This window comes from Athene cunicularia (genome assembly GCF_003259725.1).
Source record: "Athene cunicularia isolate RWA chromosome 1 unlocalized genomic scaffold, athCun1 chr1_part2, whole genome shotgun sequence".
Classification (NCBI taxonomy): domain Eukaryota; kingdom Metazoa; phylum Chordata; class Aves; order Strigiformes; family Strigidae; genus Athene; species Athene cunicularia.
Genome location: NW_020799092.1, coordinates 69,600,355 through 69,622,822, shown reverse-complemented (window position 1 = coordinate 69,622,822; position 22,468 = coordinate 69,600,355). Strand labels below are relative to the sequence as shown.

Here is a 22,468-nt window from a genome sequence, read left to right as displayed (position 1 = left end):
GGGCCGCTGCCCGCGGCTCTGGAGCGCGGCTCCGGGCTGCTGCCTGCCTGCGGCCTCGGAGGCCGATCTGCTGCCTGTGCGAGGGGATACCTCAGTACTGCTTACCGGCCTCTGACAGCCACGCGAGGTTTTCAAAGGATTCTAGGCATGGTTTATATTTAGAAAAACCTAATTTTATTTTTTTTTAGTCTCCTGAAGCGTACGTCCAATCAGTGTATTTACTTGATGGGCTGATTTGCTGTTCTGTAATTAAAGTTATTTGTGTTCCCCCTATAATTCAGAGCTAAGTCAAGTGTTTAGACAAGGATGAGATGAGGGTAAACAATTTTGTTTTTCAAGTTAGCTCGTGGATTATCATAATTAACTTTGATTTCCCCTCCCCCAAGAATACTATGTTTGCCTGGTAAGGTGATGGCAGCAAATATGTGGAATTATAAAGGACAGGGTAGCTTCTCAAAAGTCATCTCAAGTCATCTATGACTAATGCAGTAGTCATAGATTAGGTCTTCAGGCTATTCAGCTAGCTAAACAGTTCTGCCTCCATCCTGGCTGGAAATGGTCTTTGATGGCATTTGTGTCACCCTTTTATGAAAGTCAGATACTCCATAACATCACCCTGACACAGAAACAGCCTTCCTGAGCTGGTTGAGTGATGGCATGATTGGCAGTGTTCTTCATGTTCGGGCTGTTACTTTGTCAAATGACCTCAGGGTAATAGCAAATCGACATGATCATAATTTCTGGAAGTAGTAGTCTGCAAGTCAGAAGTTTTGTTTTCCAACAGTGTCCAGACAGATTTCCGCATTTAATTTCAGGGTACACAAAAACTTAACATGTTTGGTTATTATTCCTAATATTTTGAAGGGGAGATTTGCTGTTGATTAACCAAAGAGTAACATACTTCAAGCTCTTGTTATGTATTCCTTTTATTTTCTACTTGAAGGTAGTCAGAGGACTCGGGGAGGGGAAAAAGGATGTAAGTCTTGCTGTTGTAAAACACGGTCTTTTTGACATGATACGATGGTTGGGTACAATCAAACTTGGAACAACATGTTCTACAACTGAGAACTAAACTTCAGCTTTGTAAAAAACATTAAGTGATAACTATGTGAAATATCTCAAACTTGGTATCAAGTATTTCATTTTTAAACACTGGCAGGCAACAGTCCTCCAGCATCAGCCCATACCATGGATGCAGATGCTCTACAGAAACTTATTCATTTGCTCCAGGCCACAGATGATCCATTAATTCAAGAACAAGCTTTAATCACTCTCAGCAACAGTGCTGCCTTCTCTGTAAATCAAGTAAGTATTGTTCTGTAGAAAACAACACTGCTTCAATACCAGTCAGTATGGAAGATTAGAGGTGCTGTTTTGCTGAAGAATGACACAGGACTGAGAGCTAGGATAGCTTGTGTTCAAAAATCTGTTGTATGTCCATGCCTTAACTTCTGCTAGCCTGAATAATATAATTTACCAGCTTCACAGAATTTATCTAAGCTTAATGTTTGTACAACTTAAAGTCTGTACAGAGTTCTGTATTTTAAAAGTGCTGTAAATATATCTTTTGTTACTTAGAGTTATGTAATGTTAATGAAAGGGTTGAATTGGAGAAGCGCTAAATACTTTCAGGATCAGATCCGAAATTTATTGAGATAATTTTTTGTCTTTACAAAGTTATATGCCACTTACATCTTAGCAACCTTCCAACTATCCAGGTATCTGCGAATCAATTGGAAATATGATGCCGATAAACTTTGAGCTGGACATAGATTTTCATACATTTGTAAAGGTTTAACCTTCAGGGTCCTACTTTGGTTGGTTGGGTTTTATTTTTCCTTTTTATATGTCACTTATGATAGCTGTCTGTTCTGGCTTCTCAAAACTGTTTTCTTAATATAAATCTCTCAGAACAGAACGTAACTGAATCCCAAGGCCCACTGGCCTATTTTTCATTTTCTTGAAAACAGTACATGTTTTTTTCAGTGATGGTTAGAGTCTTAAGTGAGAAAGATCTAAAAAAAAAAAAAAAATCAAGTGTAACAGAAAAGAAAGATAAAGTTTTAGAACTTCTTCCCATAATAATATAAAGCTGTGTCTTGAAATCCTGTTCTGTTCAGTCTGGATGTTTAGGTACTGTGAGCTGGCTCAGCTATTCTATAGTGTCATTATGCAATAATTACCTTTGATTCTTTATAATCTAGGATGCTTTAAACATGCTTTGCAGCTGGACTTCAAAAGTAAAGGTGTTGTGCCATTGTCAAATAATGTCAAATAATACTTTGACCCTAAGCAGGACTACTTTCTTACTGCTTTACTGCTTCAAAATTTAAATTAGCTGCAAACACTCTCTTTAAACAGTCTATTCTGGAAGTCTTCATTCACACATTCAATTTGTGTTTAAATGTAAACCTTGAGGATAGCTCTCAGCATGTAATTTAAATTTTTTAAAGTCTTATTAAATATCTATTTTATATTTCAGGATATAATCCGAAATTTGGATGGTCTTTCTGTTATTGGAGGGATGCTCTCAGACTGTGTTCCCAAAGTTAAAGAAAAAGCACTAAATGCACTTAATAATTTGAGTATGAATAATAAAAATCAGGAAGAGATACAGGTAAGTTTTTTAAAGGGCAAAATCAAAGTAATTGAGACATGGGAGATAGTATTTCAGCATATTTGTTAAATATAAGCCAGGATGCCCAAATATTTTGATGTTAGACATACAAGTCAATGGATCTAGAAGATCTGTGCATCCCAAGGCCAAAAGGATAACTTAAAAATGCCTTGTATTGCTGACACTTTTTAAAAAAGATGGTTAGGAAACTAGGCAGTTTGTGTTCAGCTTTCACCAAATGCTATTAAACAATTTGTAGTAAAATTATGTGAGGCAAGATGATTTCCAGACATGTCTAGAACATCAGCAGTAATTGTTTAATAGGATGGATTACAGACTGAACTTAGCATGACTTCTTGGGCAAGGGAGAGGAAAACTGTAAGTTGATCCCCTGGGTTCGTATGAGACCAATTTTTCAGGGTGATACTTTCATTTTAAAAGAACAGCATGTAAAAACAATAACAGGTCCCACTGGCAAAATATAGTAGATGCTATGCATGTGAAAGGATCAACTGACAAAAAAGCATACATTTTTTACATTATCAGATTAATTAATAGGTCAAGAAGTGTCCAAGCAGTGAGCTGAGGCATATTTGAAGATATTTACTATTTTTTTCATTAGCTTGATGAAAAGGCAGTTTGACTGTACATGGTAGTGTGCAGCATCTTTAGCATGGAACAACTTTCTTTAAAGTACGGCCAAGAGCAAATATTTATATAGGCATACAGTTTTGGTAAAGGCAAAGTAATTTTTTTCTTAGTTAAGATTACAAGATTTGTTGTATACTGTCATCCAGAAGAAGATATGGTAAATTATAGTTGTTAACATGAGTTGTCATCACCATTCCTGAGGAGTACTCCAGTGAATGGGCCACATGGTTGGAGGAAAGGATTTCATTCCAAGACTTGTCCTTAGCTTGCTCTCATCATTTAAGATTATGTTAGTTGCTGTGGTTTTTTTACATAACTCCTTAGATTACCTGTACCACTTCTGAGATGGAATCAAAGCAGTTTGGGTTTTCAGAGCAATTTATGCTTCAGGACAGTTAGTGAGCATAACTCTGTAAGGTCTGCTTCTGTCATGCCAATAGAATGCTTGAATATGTTCAAAACAAACAAAAAAAGTACTTGTTTCCAAGAACTTTGATCAGGATATGTATTCAGCCAGTGGTGTTCAAGAGGTATTTACGCTACTGTAGCTAGGCCACTGATACTATTTGTGAATAGAAAATCTACTTGTATAAAAAAAATGTCTTCTCTTTTTATCTCCTTTCCTCTTGCCCCAGGTGTATATTACACAAGTTTGTAGGAATGTTGAGTCAGCTCCCCTGAATTCTGATCTGCAGCTAGCTGGACTCAGATTGTTGACAAATATGTCTGTTACCAGTAACTACCACCATAAGATGCTAAACTCAATTCTGTGCTTTCTTCATTTGCTTTCAGAAGGAACTGAAAGGACACAGGTACTGGGTTACAAACCTTTTATGAAGCTGCTTTACTTGCCTCCTTTTCACTGGTTTTGTAAAATGGTTTAGACTGTGCTTAGAAAATCAAATATTCATTAATAGTAGCAAATAGTGCATAAAGCCTGTATTACTTTCTCAGTGTAATTTCTGAAGAGAGGAGGAAGAGAATCTCGATAGTGGAACTGCTGGGCTAGAGCTCTACCAAAGCAATGCTGTGTGTACTGCTGTTGTTCCATGCCTATAGCAACTCCAGAATTCTCTTCTGCTTGTAAACATTGCTACTGCATCGCAGGGCAGGAGAATATGCACATGAAAGGCTTCACTGATGCATGAGTCTCTGTAGAAATATGCCAGGCAGTGATAACCTGAGTTATGGATTTCTCTTCCTTATGCTTACTACATCTCTTTCAACCCTTGTGACTGTAATATATTATTTGTGAATGAAACATTTACAGTTGTTTGTGAATTATTGTAATGTTGAAAGAGAAAAGCTTCAAATAGGGGCCTAATTCAGCGTTTATTCAAGATGTCACAGTACCATCAATATCAACTTACTTAGTTGCTCTATCGGATCAAAAAACATTTTTCAAAACACAGTTTCCATTAAACTTAGCAGACCTATTTTACTTAAGTATATTAAGTAGCACTTGGCTTTTTCCTAGCATTTAGTTAAAAGATGAGTGTCACAAGGTCCAGGAAAGTACAAAGGTGTATTTGTATATGCTTCTTATCACATTTTAAATATGGTACTTAGCTATCCTCTGTACATTTAAAAAATATTCCATATTTTGCCTACTGTGAGTTGTGTATGGATCTTGCGTTGTTTTGATGTTTAAATCAAACTGAATTTGCTTCTAAAATGTCAGTTCTTAGTACATGCATGCTAATGACTCCATAAGCTGTTTTTTCCTATACCAAAGACTGAAGCACACAACTCAGGATGTTAGTTGACCTGTTTACCATTTCCTTTCCAAGTCAACACTGACATTGATGACCATTACTGCTGTACTTGCTGGTTTTTGAGCTTGCAATGAACTTGGATGTTCCCCATTTCAGATTCAAGTTTTGAAAGTACTTGTGAACTTATCTGCAAACCCAGCCATGACAAGACATCTCCTCAGAGCTGAAGTAAGGTTCTTGCTGTTTCATTGTATTTTTAGCATTTATACATGTGTATGCGTGTAGGTAAGTGCATGCATTGGAAGAATTTTAATGTATTAGAGGTATATATGCAACACCAGAGTAAAATTTCAGGTAGTACCGGGTCAGAATCAGCAGCTAGAAGTGTACATTCTTTCACAGGCTAGCTTTCTTCCAGAGCTAGGGTAGTACAGATAGTGTGCTTGCAGGGGGGGTCACAGGGCCTATGCACTGGAGGACAGTTGGTCATACTGCTGTGTACCATTCCAAACAATCAGTGACAACTTGCAGAAGCCTGTTCTCACCTTCGCATTCCAGCAAAGGGGTAGTACCATGAACTTTTGCATGTAATACAAATAAGGTACCCTGATAAGTTTGAAAAACAAACTCAGAACTTCATGTCCAGACATGCAGTGAGTATACAGGTTGAAGACCAGGAACAAACATCAACTGCAACCAGTGCTGTAAATGATCCTTCTCAACAGCCATTTCTATAACTAACATATTGTACCTAAGATGACCCAATTCCACTGAAATCCCCACCCCTTTACTTGAACACAGCCATAAAACTGTTGTCTCTGAGCACTCTAAGTGAACTTTCACTGGGGATTTGCTTATGTCCTTGTGGAGAACTGTATCTGACATTATGCTATTGCTGGCCTTGGCATGCAGGTTTATTTCAGTTACATCTTTTCCTCACACCAAAACAGAGTCAGGGAGCTGGAATGGTGCTGCATCCTCCTCCCCCTCCCCAAAGTAAGTTTCTTAAAACATGCAGTGGCTTTTATTTTTGAGCTATCTGCCATGAGCAAACCTGGTCTAGATACTACCAGCTTTTCATTATTAAAACAAGATTAGGGTAACTAAATATTCAGTTGTTAAAAATATATCCTTTTCTTGTTTATCAGATACACTAACATAAAAACATCCAGATCACTGCAGAGGGCAAAAGCAGCATTATTGAGAAGGAAAGCCAGACCCTCTCTTCCAAATGGGAATTTTCCAGACAGCCACATTTTGAAGATTGAAACTACAAAGCATTTATTAGCCTGTGATGCACAAGCCAGTCTTTTCTAAAGAGGAAATTTGCATGCTGTGCAAGTTTCTGGTATGCTTTCACAGCATAGGGCGTTCTGGTATTTCATAGGGTTTCTGTTTTTAAAGGTTTAGGTGCAGATTTTTTTTTCCATTTTTTTAAAAGTTAGATTTAATTACATGTACTTACTGCTGGTGACTAAGTATGGATTATTTCTTGAATATCCTAGGTACCATCATTGCTGTTACTTTTTGACAACTGTATAAACAGAGATATTCTGCTTAGAGCCCTGGCCTTTGCAGCAAACTTGAAGAAGAACATGAACAATGAAGATGGCACCATGATTCAGGACCAATACAGTAAAGATTCAATTTTCTTTACACTTTGCAGGGACTCTACCCCATTTGCTCAGAAACTGGCATCTTTGTTGCATCACCCCGATACAGAAGTGAAAGAGCAAGTTGTGAGAATATTAACACAATAGTAATTTTCTTAAAAACCAAAATGACCTGGTGAAAATATCTAATCTTAGGAATGCTGTGCTAAAAAAACCCACAAGCAAACACTAAAACAACAAAAAAAACCCTGAATACTACCATATGATTAGGCACAAATCAGTTACTCTAGAAGAGAAGGCGATGTATTTAATATAGAGAGCATAACAAATTTTTTTGATCAGGATAAAGGCAAGAGCTTAATTAGTACCGAGAAACCACTGTACATGTATACAAAGGGGGAGGAGTAGTTTAAAACATGAGAACTTTCATATGTACAGTGAACATATTAGATGGCTAAGTCAAAGTGTTCTTCTCAATACCATAATGAATTTTTGTTGCCTTAAGTATTTACACTTGTTGAATAATACCTCTGTAGAATGGTACATTAAATATTTAGCAATTAGAGATTAGACATTTACATTTTATTAGTCTGATATGTACTAAATTAATGCAAGCAAATCTTAGAAAATACTGAATTAGAAAACCAAACTAGCATTGACTTCCTACAAAATCAGTAGTTTCAATGAAAACTGCATATTAAAGTTACCCAGTTTGTTTTTTCACCTGTACAGAATATATTCTAAAACTACATTCTCATATGCTTAGTATATCCATGCCGTTTAGCCAAACTGCAGTGCAGTTAACCACAACTGTGCAAGGTTTCTACAGTTGAGAAAAAAAAAAATTAGATCTTGCTTTAAAATTATCAATTCAAGGAAAGCATACCTATTTTTCAACATAGGAGTCAAAGATTATCTGCAACTGCAGTTCAACGTTCTCATCTCTATAAGTCTATAAGAGCAGTATCATACACATTTTTACAAAAGCTTCCTGTCCTGTAGCAGCCCTCAAGCCTGCTTTCCTTGGAGAGCTTTATTCCTTTTTCTCTTCAACTAGAACATCATCAGAGTAAGTACTTATGTTGAGTTAGCTCCCATAAAGTTTTAGTCATCCATCCACCGTTAATTCAAAATGAAGTGGAATACATATAAACATCACCATAAAAGAACCTGAAGGAAGTTTCATTGATGAACATAAAACATACTAGAAAACACTTCATACTAAAACGAGACTACTAAAACTTCCTGAACACCACATCATAAAGTAAAAAAAGTGTCAAATGTAAAGGCTAGAAAACAAGTTTTCCATCTTACATTATTTATAAGAGAACTGTATTATCTAAACTGTTACAGATGCTTAATCTTTCTAACATTAATATATCCACTCTGCTGTTAATAAAATTACTACTGTCTTCTCTTTCTGTAATTCAATAGATAATTACTTTCAGTAGGTGACTTTGCACATAGTTAAAACTGCAAGAAAAATGTGACCTTGAAAATAACAACGTATCTATACCCTGATCAATACTGGGATGAAGCTACATGTATCTAATTTATCTACTTCGGTAGTTTTAACTCACCAGGAATACAATTAAGGCAGAAATCGAAGTTGGCATGATTCCCAGTTAGAACCTGACAATTGCTGTATTGACAGTGAACTTCCCTTTCACCTTCCCACTGCTCCAAAAACTGCTTATTTTGTAATAAGCATGTTACATTACAATCAATCAATGTTTTGTCACTTTTCGTAGTTTTAATTTTTTTCTGCTTCTCTATTTAACAAAGGAAAATAAAGTCTAGGTCAGATACCAAGAATTTACCAATCCCACCCTTTTCTTCTGACAAGAATTTAAGATTAGTCTGTTCTAGGTATATCTGATGTATATATGTTTTCTTAAGCTCAGCACAGGAGATGTCTATATGTCCCTCCCCATGTTCTCCAACCCAAAAATAAGTTTTTCAAATATCATCTTTTTGATAAAGTTGATCTCTTCATCCTCTGATTTGCTAGCTGACAGAAACAAGTGACCATTGTCCCCTTTTCTAAAAAAAAACGTGAAAGTCATTAGTGTTGGCTCAGTCATCTTCTGGTCTAGAAACACCTATTTTTAAATGCTTTCTTCATAGAACAATGCTGTTGAGATGTTTTGTATTTAGGCAGGACTCTCCAAAGTGTCTTCATGCAAGTATGCCTAATTTTTTTATCCCACACCCTCGATGGAATCTTACCAGCAGCAAGCAAAGCGTAACAGTCACTGTTCTACATACAACTGAATTAATAGATGCAAACCAAAACATATCCCCTTACTGAAATTTAGTGTCAAATCCTTCTCTGCTATGTGGTTGCTTGTCTAGGTATTCTGTATTTTAGCTTCACTCTTTCTTTCTGAAGTACAGAATTTCATAGAATAGTCTATTGATGATTTTGAAAACTGAAAAAAAAAAAACCCAAAACCAACCCAACAACTTCAATTTTAATCCTTCAAAGTACTCAAAACATCCTGCAGCTTGATGTCCTCCACAATATTATGGACATGTAATATGCATTATATTATCCAAATTGTTATTGAAGCTATTGTGTAAATGTGCCCCAATAGAGACTTCATCTGAAATACGCTCCCAAAATCAACACTGAATGACTGAGAGTAGTTTTAAACCAGTTTTGATCAAATTCTGGTGAATACATCCAGACCATGCTAGAATTACCTCTTCAAATAAAGAAATGTTGATGTTTGTCAAACATGAATCCCAAAGAAATATACGCTACTTTTTCTAACATAAAATTGTAACCCTCTGTATCAACTTGGACTAACTGATCTTTGCCTCCTCGTGCTGTTCTTTGTTGGTATTAATAGCTGTAAGAATTCTAGGACTTCCCAATATAAATTTTTAAAAGTTAACTGGTAACAGTTAAGATTACCACAGTTTTGGTCCTAGGATGAATTCTCATTAACTGGTTTTAATTAGTTGCCAAAAGTTCATGTCTGAACTGCAGGGAAATAATGTGTCTTTTTTATTTATATTCATGAACATAAAATGTAATGCACAGCAAGACCAAAAAACCCACACATATCCCAGAGACCAAAACAAATCATGACCAAAAAAGATAATTTGCCAGTGAATTATGAAGAACAACAATAGGCCTTTTTATTGGCAACAATAGGATTTAATTCTATAAATTAGCATGGCAATTTGGTACAGATACATTTAGCCAAGTTTTACAATACTGAACAATGTTATAATCTCTCATTTAACTTTAAAATTATAGGGAAGTTAGAAGAAAAAATACCGCAGCCCTTGCTTAAGACTTTAAAAAAAAATACTTAGTAATAGGCTGAGTCAATGCAAAGACAAGCGCCATTAAGGGATTCTTCCATTTCATGTACTGCATTTGACAAGAAAGTTATTTTAGACACATTCAGGCCTAACTTAAAAACATTGACAAAACAATGAAAGTGTGCACATACTCTGTCCAGCAGTAAGTTTTACACATCAGTGATGCAATATTAAATTATCTCTTTCTTTAAAAGGCACATTTCTTTAGATCATTGTAAAATTAAGCTTTTGTGGTTCGTCAAGATATGAAAATGTAGAAGCACTCAGTAAAATAATTATTTTACTGTGCTTGTGCTTTAACAACACAGCTGTATTGGAAGACTCCACCCCACAAAACATACAGTGAAGCTATCAGGGCACAGGACATAACCTGAAGGTTAATGACTAACAAGTGGGAGATGACATTCTAACAATGACTAATTTAAGTCAGCCATTAATTCTAAGAATATGTCCTGTGCTGAGGTTATTATTGCTGCTGCAGGTAAGATGAGTTTTGTAAAAAACCCCAGCAATTTATCAGTGGTGTATATACGAGTTGAAACTGCAAGTTATTCCCAGACAATACCTTAAATAGTAACCAGGTTTTTTTTAGGTCACCTCTCAAGTTTTATAAACAATATAACTAGTAAAATTTATCACGAAGTTGGTATGCAAGTTTTAGTTCTGAAACTGACAAACCTGGCATCTGAAAATCCAATTCACTCCAGAAAGTCTATTTTGTAAGTACATCATATTAATATCTGTAACATTAATTGCTAGTTCAAATCAAACACGGAACTGCTACTGTTTCATTACTCAAACCCATCATTTGTACTCAACTCCCGTGATTCTCCGTGGTTCAAGACAAAGAAGTCGTCTTTTTTCAAGCCGTATCTTTCAAGAGCTTCATTCAGTTTAACTGGAGGATCCAAGTAGTACTGAAAAAATAAGAATAATATGAGGGAAAAGATACCATTGCAGCATTTGTAGAGAAAAAAAAAAAGAATATCGCTGCTCTAAACAAGATACAATTTATATTTTAAACATTACCTAAAGTGGGGAAGGGAGGAAAGACATTTGTCAAAATGTTTGGTTTCATTTTCAGTTATTAAACGGTAAGAATACTGATTTACAGTTGTAGAGTAACTAGCAAGGCACAACTTAACATCTAAAATTCAGTCTTCCATGTATTAAAGTAGCTCCCTTAGAAGCAGAAATGCGGTGAGAGGAGAGTTGGCAGGTCAGCAGATGGCGCTTTCTCTCGGGCAGTGAAACATTTGTCAGCTTTGCTGTTTAAAAACTAGTCCCATTTCAGTGGGGTCCCCATGAAGTTACTTCATTGTCTTTGTTACATTTCTGAAAAGGCGTCATCAGGAAGAAATAATCCAATTTTGTGCTTCTAAATGCATAGCAGCATTTGTAGTGTTGGCACTAGTGACTATTGGAAGCATCATGGATAAGGAAATGTTATATCCAAGTTAAGGAAAAGATAGCAGGTGAACATAGGTAACGGCATCAGGACTGACTTACAAGATAAAGTGACACAACTGATACAAAGTTGAAAAACAGCTACCAGACAAGGTGTCTCAAAGGTGATGTAGATACTTCCCTTTCAGTGCATTTTTAGTCATTGTGAAGGTACCTGGGTAACTTCCTTATCAGAACTGGGGACTTGGGGAGGAGTGGGAGGGGAGTAAAAGAAAATTTTATTTGAAAAATCAGCAACTCAGAATAACTTAGTTTTTCATATTGTGCTGGTTTAACTACAAATCAACTATTAAAAATACTATTCCATTTATTTATGAGACAGACACGATTAATAAATACTGTATTGACCTACAGGCATGCAACTCCTACTGCCTCCAGGTGATGCACTGCTGAGTTTACTTGCATGCATATCCACACCTTTTGGATGTCAGAAATCCTCCACATTTGTTTCAGCAACTCTACTTTCAAATAAATGTTAACAGAAATATTTCATGTAACTGGTTATGAAAAGCTAAACATTGTTTTTAACTGCAGTACATATAGTAACAACTTTTCACTTACACAAAGTTTACATTTTAAATAAACATTTACAGATACCTAGGTTAAACTGCAAGAGCAAACCTTCATATGCTGTGTTCGCAGGAAATCTGAGCTCATGTATAGTGTTGAAATTTACCTCATTTGCTAAAGCAAAGGTCCCCCAATGAATTGCTACAGACTTCTTTGCTTGAACATCAATATGGATTCTTACTGCTTCTTCAGGATCCACATGCTGGTATTTCATAAACCACCTACCAAAACACAAAGTAGATTTTTTTTGTGTCACTTAATTCAGTGCAAGATTTCTTCTTTACTTTCATTGGGTAAGAGACAAAGAGTCTAAAAATAAACAAACAAAAAACTCCCCATCTAACACCTAATAAAAAAAAATTATGGAGCATGTATGTCTGAACAACATAGGAATCCTCAAAATCAACAAGCTGGAATATACCAACATACCCACAAAATAGCAGTTCATGTATTTCACTCCCCTTTTCAAATGGATTTTTTTTTAATCTATATTTTTAATACCATATGGACATATTACTGGTTCCTTGAGGCATTAAGGCCATAGATTTAAATCCATCCCTGAAAAAATTTCATGCTAGCAGCACACGCCAAAAAGTGTATGCTTCAGATGATAGCCTGAGGAAATGGTAAAGCAGAAGAGAGCACCTGGCAATTCTTGAAAGATACCGGATTTTTACCACGTTATTCAGATTGCTATTTTCCTTTCCCAGCCTATACAGGCTTTGATTCCAGCATTATATGAGTATTATAATCTAAAAGTTTAGAACCCTGTCATAAGTACGATATAGATGCCTAAACAAACGGATCTTTCATACCCTAGAGTCACCTTTATCTCCAGGTAAGTTGCAAAAACAGCATAAAAAAGAGAAAAAAGCAGCAAATTGCATGCATCTAAACTGGTTGGATTAATTGCTATTTCAGAAAAAAAAACCCCACAAAGTAATTACAGATTTTTAGTCCATATTTTTCATGAAAGAAAGTCAGCTTGCTGTGCTGAAGACTGAAGAAAACTCTTCAAGAGCATCACACACACATAGGCAAGCATCCTAGGTCTTTCAGCTCTTCCAATTGCCTGGGGTTTTTTTTGTCATTCAGCATGTCCTTTTGCCTCAGCAATTTCCTTCTTTTGCCTCTACGTTCTAATGTATATTCTTAATAAAGTATACCTACATTGTTTACTTCTGGGTGTATTTCTTTGTCGTCAGTATGTAATCTCATTTATGTATTTTGATCAAACTTTGATTTTCATACCTTGGCTCATAAGCTCCAATGGGGATGGCTGCAAGATCAAAAGGTCCAAACCTTTTACCTATCTGTTCAAAAGCAACACAATATCCAGTATCTCCTGAAAAGAAAAACCTATTCCAAGGTCCCAAGACAGACCAGCTGCCCCAGAGAACCTTGTTGTCATCTGTTGCAGTCCTTTTGCACCAATGTTGAGAAGGAGTGAAGACAAAAGTTACCGCATCATGACCAGGGACACAGTTCTCTTCCCACCAATCCAGTTCAATCACGTTCTCACAACCGCATCTCTGCATCCAGTCCAGGAGCCCCAGAGGCACAAACCAGCGCAGCTCACTCCCAAAGCGTTCATTCAAACTCATTACAGTGTTGTAGTCCAAATGATCGTAATGGGTGTGGCTGATCATGACTGCATCTATTCTGGGGAGCTGCTCTACTGTGCACGGAGGTCCTCGGAAGCGCTTGGGACCCATCAGCTGAGTAGGGGAAGCTCGCTGGCTGAAGATTGGGTCAGTAAGAAATACAAGTTCATCCATTTCCACCATAACTGAGGCATGTCCCAACCACGTGACTCGCATACCAGTTCCTGTCTTCCCAGCAAGTTCTGGCTTTTGAACAAAGTAAGGTTTTAACACTGGAAGCTCTTTATCAAGTTCCTAGCAAAAAAGAACACAACATGCGTGAGATTTCAGAATGTATTTAGCCATAGAAGAAAGACTGCATAAAAGGCACAAATCATTACCGTCAAGATTTACATTTTGTTTACATTTTTAGGCAACCAGAGAACTGCAACACAAACCAGATGCCTTTTTAATGACCATTTTCCCAGCTACTTCCTTCTAATTTCTTCTTAGGTTTTTGTAACTTTTCACTTCTCTGTCAAGAGAGAGAAGAAAGAACTTGAGAGTATCCTATCAGGCCAGGAGACCTACTAAGAGAGAGAGAAACTCTTAAAGCATTGCAGTGAAAGCACTGCAAGGCACTAACAGCATCCTGGGAGAGCCTTTGCAATGAGTTGGCCTTCCTGACCTGGAAAAGAATATGTACATTACTGTTACTGTAACAAGTGTTCGAGTTTAGTTTGTGCAACTAAATGATGCATCCCTTAAGTCCTAACATAAACAAGCCGAAAACCCACAGATGAAAGAGAATGCCATGTTCCCAACAACATTCCACAAAAGCCTTTAGCAGACCCCCTCTCTTTTCCCCATTACATACAGAAGCAGCACATGGAGGTTAACCTCACTTGGCTAGTGTTAGCCTTTATAATTCTCTCTTCCCATCTGACAGTAATTCAATGAACATGCTTAAAACAAACTCTTAAGGCACTCAGCTGTTCTTCTTGTGATGTTTTATTGAAGTCTTCAAGGTAATTAAATTTTAATTATTAATTAATAAATCACTGTACTGATCTCCCTGTATGTTCAGGATGCAGTCCCATGAATGACTTCAATCTAAATCCATACTCCCGTGCAACAAAGTGATGAAAACCTTCTCCCATCTCCTGTCTTGTTTCAGCATAAATACTTACACAGTCCCCACTGAAGTCTGATGGGCGAGAGAACCGATCCAGCTGAACATTAATCCAGAGAAGGAAAGTAAACAGCTTTCAGCTTAATCAGCTTCCAAATTTGATTCTGTGTGAGGCCTCAAGTTGGCACAAAAGAGGCCATGGCTGTATATTATCTGCTGAAACTCATCGCCCAACCACCACTCAATATCTCATTTTGAACCAGTTACATTCTTCACTGCAGTTTGGTTAAGATGCTTAAGCAGAAGTTTGAGTTATAATACATAAAGAGTTTTCCTATTAAAAAAAGGCAACTAAACAAAAAGTCTTCTCAGAGTTCTGACGACCTTCAGCTCTACCACAGTGTGGCTAAGGCTCTCCTCCCAAACAGATCTCACATCACCTCAGAAGAATTTTCCCATGTTAGGCAGCTTCTACAGACTCCTGACACTCTTCTCTCCCTAGTAATCACAGATGTCCCAGCACTTCTGCTTCCTGGTCAAGTTCTCCCTGCAATGGTTGGTGCTCTCATTCTCTACATCTAGGATAGTAAATCAGTGCTATCAGCAAGCTTATACAGAGATGACCTTCTGCTCCCTTAAAAGTCCAGCCGACGCTGACAGTTTAGGAGTCTAGGATTTCCATTGCTAAAACAGTCTTGAAAGCTTCAGGAAAGTTACTTTCTCCACAGTATTTTATTAATTTGGAGAGTATATGTTGGGGAAAAACAAAGCACATATACTTCCATTCCCCTACAATTCTACTATAAGTAATATTGATGAAATTGCTTTTTCTGAGAGCTAATGGACAAGACATGTCTACAGAAGAGAATCTGATTACTGTCTCCAGGAATTAAAATAGATAACCTTCTATAAAGCTGAATCTAAGGTTAGTACAATACAACCACTTATTCATACAAGAACAAAAAAGTATGAGTATTAAACTGAGATAAACTGCTGCTTCTCCAAGAAAGCATCACTTTCTTACCTCTATTTCATTCTAAATACATGGGAATGACACTGGCAGCAGAAACCTGAACCACAGAAAGTGTTATATTGTGATGCTTGAATTAAAAAAAAGTGGAACATCCATAAAACTAACGTAATACTCAAAAATGGAAATTAGGACAACCCATCAAATTACACATGGTTAAATCAACAAGTCAGATTATATCTAAGAAATTAAACTCAGATATGGAATTTAGTAATTAATTGTCATAATGCAATTTAGGTCAGTAAATACATTTTTTATGGAAAATGTTCTTTTTAAATAGCTTGTTTTAGAGGTAGACAACAAATTATTCTGAGAATTAGATGAATCTACATTATTTTTGCTGACATTTGACATAAACTAGTTTTTAAAATCAGCATAATAAAATATTAACAACACTAAATGGATAAAGAACTGGCCGATGTGAACAATTAGTTCTTAACTGTGACTCAGATAATGTTGTACTGGTTTTGGGTGGGATAAAGTTGATTTTCTTCCTAGTCGCTCCTGTGGTGCTATGTATTGGATTTGTGCTGAAAACACTGTTGATAACAGACTGATGTTTTAGCTGTTGCTGAACAGTGCTTAACAGCACCAAAGCCACTAGGCTGGGGGTGCACAAGAAGCTGGGGAGGGGACCCAGCCAGGACAGCTGACCCCAACTCACCAGAGGGATATGCCAGACCACGTGACATCGTGCTCAGCAATAAAAGCTGGGGTTAGGAGGAGGCAAGAGGACATTAGAGTAATGGTACTTGTCCTCCCAAGTAACTGTTATGGGCAATGGAGCCCTGCTTCCTGGAGATGGCTGAACACCTGCCTGCTGATAGGAAGGGGTAAATCAATTTTTTTACTTTGCTTTGTTTGTGCATGCAGCTTTTGCTTTACCTATTAAACTGCCTTCATCTCAACCCATGAGTTTTCACACTTTTGACCTTCCAATTCTCTCCCCTATCCCACTGCAGGTGAGCGAGTGAGCAGGTGGCTGTGTGGGGCTTAGCTGCCTACCAGGGCAAAACGACAACACATTTGCACTATTAAAGGCTTTACAAGGATGTCACTAGGATCGACACTATTAAGTATTTCAAACAGTTGATTTAAAGATAGAACTAATCGCTATAAAAGACATTTGTAAAGGACACACAGACAGAAAGACTGACAAATAAAGTGTAGCACAGTTCAAGCAACCAGTATCTTGACCTATTTAAATGAAATTCGGTGAACAAAAGTTCAAGGCAAACCAAGAGCACAAAGGCAGTATAAGTTGGAAAGCATAAGCTCTGTATGAGCCCTACATGCTTGTGATACACAGGCCTCTGATCCAAATCAGTGATTCCTCAGAGGATGAGATAAGAAAACAGGCATTTTGTTGAGCTATCATACTAAATCACACGGAAAAAGACGAAGAAATTACGTCTCAGTCCATGGAGTTTGTGTTTGGGGTGGTGTTTTTTTTATATTTTACAAAAGTACACTAAAATCCCCAGAATTACTTTCTAAAGCAATAAGGACTCATTACTCAACTCTAAGATTTCAAACTAAAACACAAGTTCTACTGGCAGTATACCTCATATTAAATTCTTAAAACTCATACAACAAGATAAAACAACATCATGAATGAAATACATAATTTTATGGAACGCTTATCCTGTTATAGTACATTTTGTTCTCTGTCAGACTAACCAGAAACATATTAATACTACAGAATCCTAACAGATCTTTGAAATATGGCATTGATGTCAAATCAGCTACCAACAGAAGCAAAAGGTGCCTAATACTTTCTTATCTTCATCACTGAGTAATACAAAAATTCCTCCTGCTGTGCCCTTTCCCTCCTCCCATGTTCTTTCCTTCCTAATACAAAGCAAGAAGAAACACATGACGGTCTTTGGTAAGACTAGCTAATTAGCTTAGGATTTTTGGTGCTTAGTGCATACTGGAATACCACTGGACTTTGCAGAAATGAAAACAATCTAAATTGCTGATCCAACAACTAAAGATACTCCAACAGCACTGAAAAAAGTTATTAATAAAGACTGTAATGAAAATACAAGAAGTCTATGCATTCTGGATAATGATACAGGCTTGTTGTGAAGGCATGATTAGAATACATACAGCTTCTACACAGTGAAGCACATATCCTGGATAATATGCTGCTTTTTTTTTTTTTTTTTTTTTTTTTTTATGCAAAGCACTTGATACAGATAAACTGAACCTGCTCAGCATAGCAGGGTATCACTAGGCACACTCAATGTGGAAATTAAAAGTAGGAGTCTGCTCAAAAGTCATGCTATCTATCAATGCTAAATAAAGTATGGACAACTTAGTTTGAATTTTAAATAAGCTCAGAAGTGCTTTACAGGTTGATTTAGGTGTGGAACAAAGATAGCTGGAAGAAGCATCAGAATGGCTGAGGACTCCAGAAGTGCATTTCATTGATCCCTATCTAGATTTTTGTATTTATGATTTACTTCACTGAGCTCCTTAATAATTGCCAGCACTTAATTAAAAAAATCTCATATGCAAAGCAGTAAGTTTAGTCCAAAATGAATCCCAAGTGGGTCAGAGAGACAGCTTTACAACTGGTACAGCGTGGATTTCTTTGTAATCATCCTTTATTGCAGGGATAATCTGTAAATTAAAGGGGAGTGCTGCAGTTCTCCACTGCCATCAGAAAGCTACATATTCTTCACTCTGTAGTACTCCTTAGCACTGCCTTCTAGGTACTTCAGTCACTAACCAGGCTTCTCACTGGTGCTGGCCAGATACAAAGCCTATTGTACATATATGGAATAGGGCAGTGGTCAAAGGCAATTGAAAATGCCAGGGCATGAATTTTACACAAATGTGGCCAAAGTATCACTATGCAACGCACCACCTAGAAAGCTGTACACACTGAGGCACAACTGCAGTTATGACTACAAGGTGCAGATAGTGTCTAGAAGCAAGACAACAAATTTAAAACAGTAAAATGTTGGAAGGGATCCCAAAACCAGTATAGGTTGCCTGTGTTTCTTTCTGAAGTCATTATTATTATTATAGAACAATTACAGCCAAGATTATTTCTCCCTTAATGTTCAGTACCACATATCTATCCTTAAAGAAATCCCTAAACCTCTGACCATCATGTATTAATAAGTAACATGGCTTTCCTATCCATAAAGTTGATTAAATTCTTTCCTTCACAGGCAATTCATACAAAGATAAAAAATGAAAAGCATAATATTCTTGGATGCTTAAAAGCATTAACAACACCTATTTGTTCAAAAATGCTTTCCCTGGTTCTGCACATTTCAGCACAGCTTTTCTGAATGCAGTCAACACATTAGAAAATCCACTGAGAAGTAATCCCAACTGTCAGAACTGTAGCCATCATAGCACTTCTTGTGGCCACAAAGATAACCCATAGCTTTCCAGTATCCATTACTCCTCATGAAAAAGCAGCTTTCCTCAGAGATTGCTTCCCCCACGTCCTTCTTTATATAGAATATCTGACAGAAGCAATACAGGGAAACATCATTATTTATTCTTGGTATAAACTGGCACTGCACCTTTAGTATTTCAATACAAATACTTGCTCCTGGTGTACAGAAACAGGAAAACACAGATTTGCAAACACTTGCATAAGTAAATGACAGCAACTGTTTACTACATTTTTATGAAAAAGATGTAACATATATAGTAAACAGCAATCTGGGAAAAAAATGCAAAATTTTTAAAATTAGATATTCCACAGCTCTTTCATGCAATACGAATGATGACAGTAGTAAGCTTCATAAGGCAACACTTATTAAAAAGAAAAGAGTAACTGTAGTTTATGACTGAACTAGGAGGCCTTTTTTGTTGGTTTTGTAGATCTAAACCTAGCTTAATAAATTAAAAGGTATGGAACTAACAGAAAGGAGAAAAAAAAAATTAAAGAGTCAGAAAGTATTAAACCATCTTCTGCAAAGATAAAGTAATAATAAAATCAAAAACACAAGACTTAGAAAAGTCTCCAAAAGATGCCCAATAAGTATTAGTCAGAAACTGTCCTATTTTATTGATTAGAGCAGAGGAAAAAGCAGTCTAAATCAAGAGCAGAAAACATGCAAGTATTTACCTGTTTTGAGCATGGCACATTGCTGTTATTTTTTTCCATAAGGGACCATTTCAAAATATTTGGCAAGGTTGGCGATTTCCATGTTGGCCACGGGTTGACAAATTTCCCATCTTTGCCTCTCTTTGATTTAGTTACATCCTCTTCTAATCTGTAGTCCAGCCTGAAGCTTTTTCTGGAGGTTCTGGAAGAATCGCTGCCCCTGGAACCTCGACCTGAATTCTGACGTTTCCTCACTGCTTCTTTGGGGTACTGGTTACACACGGTCAAAGGCTGCTCTTCATCCATTTTCTTATCCATATCTTTTTGAGGAGAACTAAAATAAATTTTAAATTAATAAATCTTTTCTTGGACTAACATCAACATTAATAAGTCTGAATGCTCTCACACACATTAGAAACAAGTCTGTCCTTCTCATTTTATAATCTACTGTATTTTTACCTCAACAAAATATGCTTTTAGAACAGTAGCTATTACACAAAAGACTTCAAAAACATGCTGTGGCAAGCAGACATGAGATCTCTTTGTAGTTCAGGCAGAATTTTACTTCCCCGGAATGCACAGCTTCAGATACTAACACTATTATCTACCAACTGCAAAAGCAAGGGGGAAGGGTTCCTTAATTTACATTTTGGAAGAATAGTAAGTTCCTCCTGAAACTTATGACATTTAGTGCCTGATGTAATATGATCCTGCAAACCTGTCCAATAGATATTGGAACTATACAGTACCTCAGGATTTGCCTACATAGTGACTTTGTTTTGTAGTAAGAGCAACAGACTCATGTAGCAGTAATAACACATTATTTCTACTGACGAGATGCACATACATGCAGAAAAGTCAGAACACACAAGACATTTGGTCCTATTTCCTATTTTGTCAAGAATGAAGGAAAGCTCATTGTAATAACAGTAAAAGTAACTGTTTCAAATATAATTCCCATATACATTTAACTGAACTGACTAGTGAAAGGCCACAGAAAATTGGAACATCTCAAATAAATCATGGCAGCAATGTTTGTTCTTCAATTGCAAAATAATAAAAAAAAAAAGTGATAAAAATAACTGAGAAAAGCTAATTTCTATAAAGTCACAATTCTGGCACATTTCTTTGAAAAGTCAGAGTCTTATTCCAAACTGCACTTAAGTATTGCAGAGTTTAGGAATATGGAGTCCTACTATCTCATTATATCCAAGGTAGAAAAACCAAATATCTCCATTTTATTTTAAAAGTTGCTAAAGCTAAATGCTTCAGTTTCTATAATTATTTTCAATATTTCAGTTGAAAGTAAATATACTGTTCTGACAGGTTGGTTTTTTTTAAAAAAAGGTTGATATTTTAAAGATTGCACAACTTTCTGGTACTTACAAACTCTACCTGATAAAAACTAGAAGATGATCGGTAATGAACAGACAGCATGATACACTGCTTAAGTGCAGAAATAATTTTCAATAAGAAATTGTGAAGTCTGTCCTGTGGAAAACTCTCCACCACATGTTTTAGCCTGTCTACTATTTCAGTAACTCAGATACTCAAACTTTAGCTGCATACTCATATAAGAAGCACTAGGCTGATGTATCACTCAAACAGCATTTTCAGAGAACAGAATTAAAGCCCACAGTCTTCAAAACTGCATAACTCGTTGTGCCCCTCATAAGTTCATAATTACAGGGAAAAAAGAAATATGTCACTGCAACATCACAGCTAAGATTTTACACATATATAACTCTTATGAAGTTGAACCCAAATACATTTACTGGTGATGCTTCCATTTCCAATGCAGAGCCTGTCCCTGCTATTTCAGCAACAACTGATTACTAAACAGAAAGTATGGCGTCAGTTGCAAAGATATGACAACTGATAAATATTGTGAAATTTTCTTAACAAAAGAAGCATAATTTTGCCATACAGTATAGACAATACATTAACACATCAAAATTCACTTCTAATAAGGAAGTATGAACTACATTCATAAAACACTGACGACAGAATTTTTTTGTTAGTACCACCCTTGGTCATCATCTTGTTTTAATGTAATTGCTTTGTTCTCTAGTTTCCCTGTAGTTTTACTGAAACTACTCCATTTATGTATTTTCTATTTAGCAGTAAGATACCACTCCTGCCTCATAATTTTAATTTAACTGTTGCTACTCCTAGGATTTTTTCCTCTATTCCACTAAACATTTACTGGAATCAGCTTTCAATGGAAGTCACCCAACTTGCTCTGTATCATTTTAAGCAGACATAAATAGTAACAGAAATAATCAGCACCACAAAAAGACAGAATACCCCAAAAATTGTAATGGATATTTTAACTGTTATTTTAACTTAAGAGGTTTGATTCTGGGGTTTTTTTTGACATTCTTCAAAGAGCATTTTCAATGCCAAGTCAGCTTATTAATTTAGCAAAGCACACAGACACAGCATAAAACATCTACTCTTCTAGAAAGCATCATGAAAACAAATCACAAAAGTTTAATCAGATAGTTATTTAATTCCAGGAAATTCTTCTGTTTACATCTCAGATGTCTGATTTTTAAATATATATAACTCCCGTAATTATTGTTCCCACGAGCCATTTTATATTAGAGACTGGAGTGCCTAAGGTTTTATTTTTAAGCTTATGTTTATCTATACATTCATCTCTAAAATAGGTGA

At 36.3% G+C, this 22,468-nt stretch overlaps 2 protein-coding genes across 2 annotated transcripts; one reads left to right on the top strand and one right to left on the bottom strand.

The window, feature by feature from the left end:
• The first annotated feature begins 1,154 nt into the window (after positions 1–1,154).
• On the top strand, positions 1,155–9,916 carry ARMC10 (armadillo repeat containing 10). The gene is made up of 5 exons (XM_026841058.1): positions 1,155–1,305; positions 2,483–2,617; positions 3,904–4,080; positions 5,140–5,211; positions 6,489–9,916. The coding sequence occupies exons 1-5, from the start codon at positions 1,189–1,191 to the stop codon at positions 6,741–6,743; spliced, it is 756 nt and encodes a 251-aa protein (XP_026696859.1). The 5' UTR covers positions 1,155–1,188; the 3' UTR covers positions 6,744–9,916.
• NAPEPLD (N-acyl phosphatidylethanolamine phospholipase D) lies at positions 7,446–20,649 on the bottom strand. The gene is made up of 4 exons (XM_026841056.1): positions 19,814–20,649; positions 13,221–13,867; positions 12,076–12,190; positions 7,446–10,849 (listed from the first exon to the last, which is right to left on the bottom strand). Exons 1-4 carry the CDS (start codon positions 20,108–20,110, stop codon positions 10,724–10,726), a joined length of 1,185 nt encoding a protein of 394 aa, XP_026696857.1. The 5' UTR covers positions 20,111–20,649; the 3' UTR covers positions 7,446–10,723.
• Between the last annotated feature and the right edge of the window lie 1,819 nt (positions 20,650–22,468).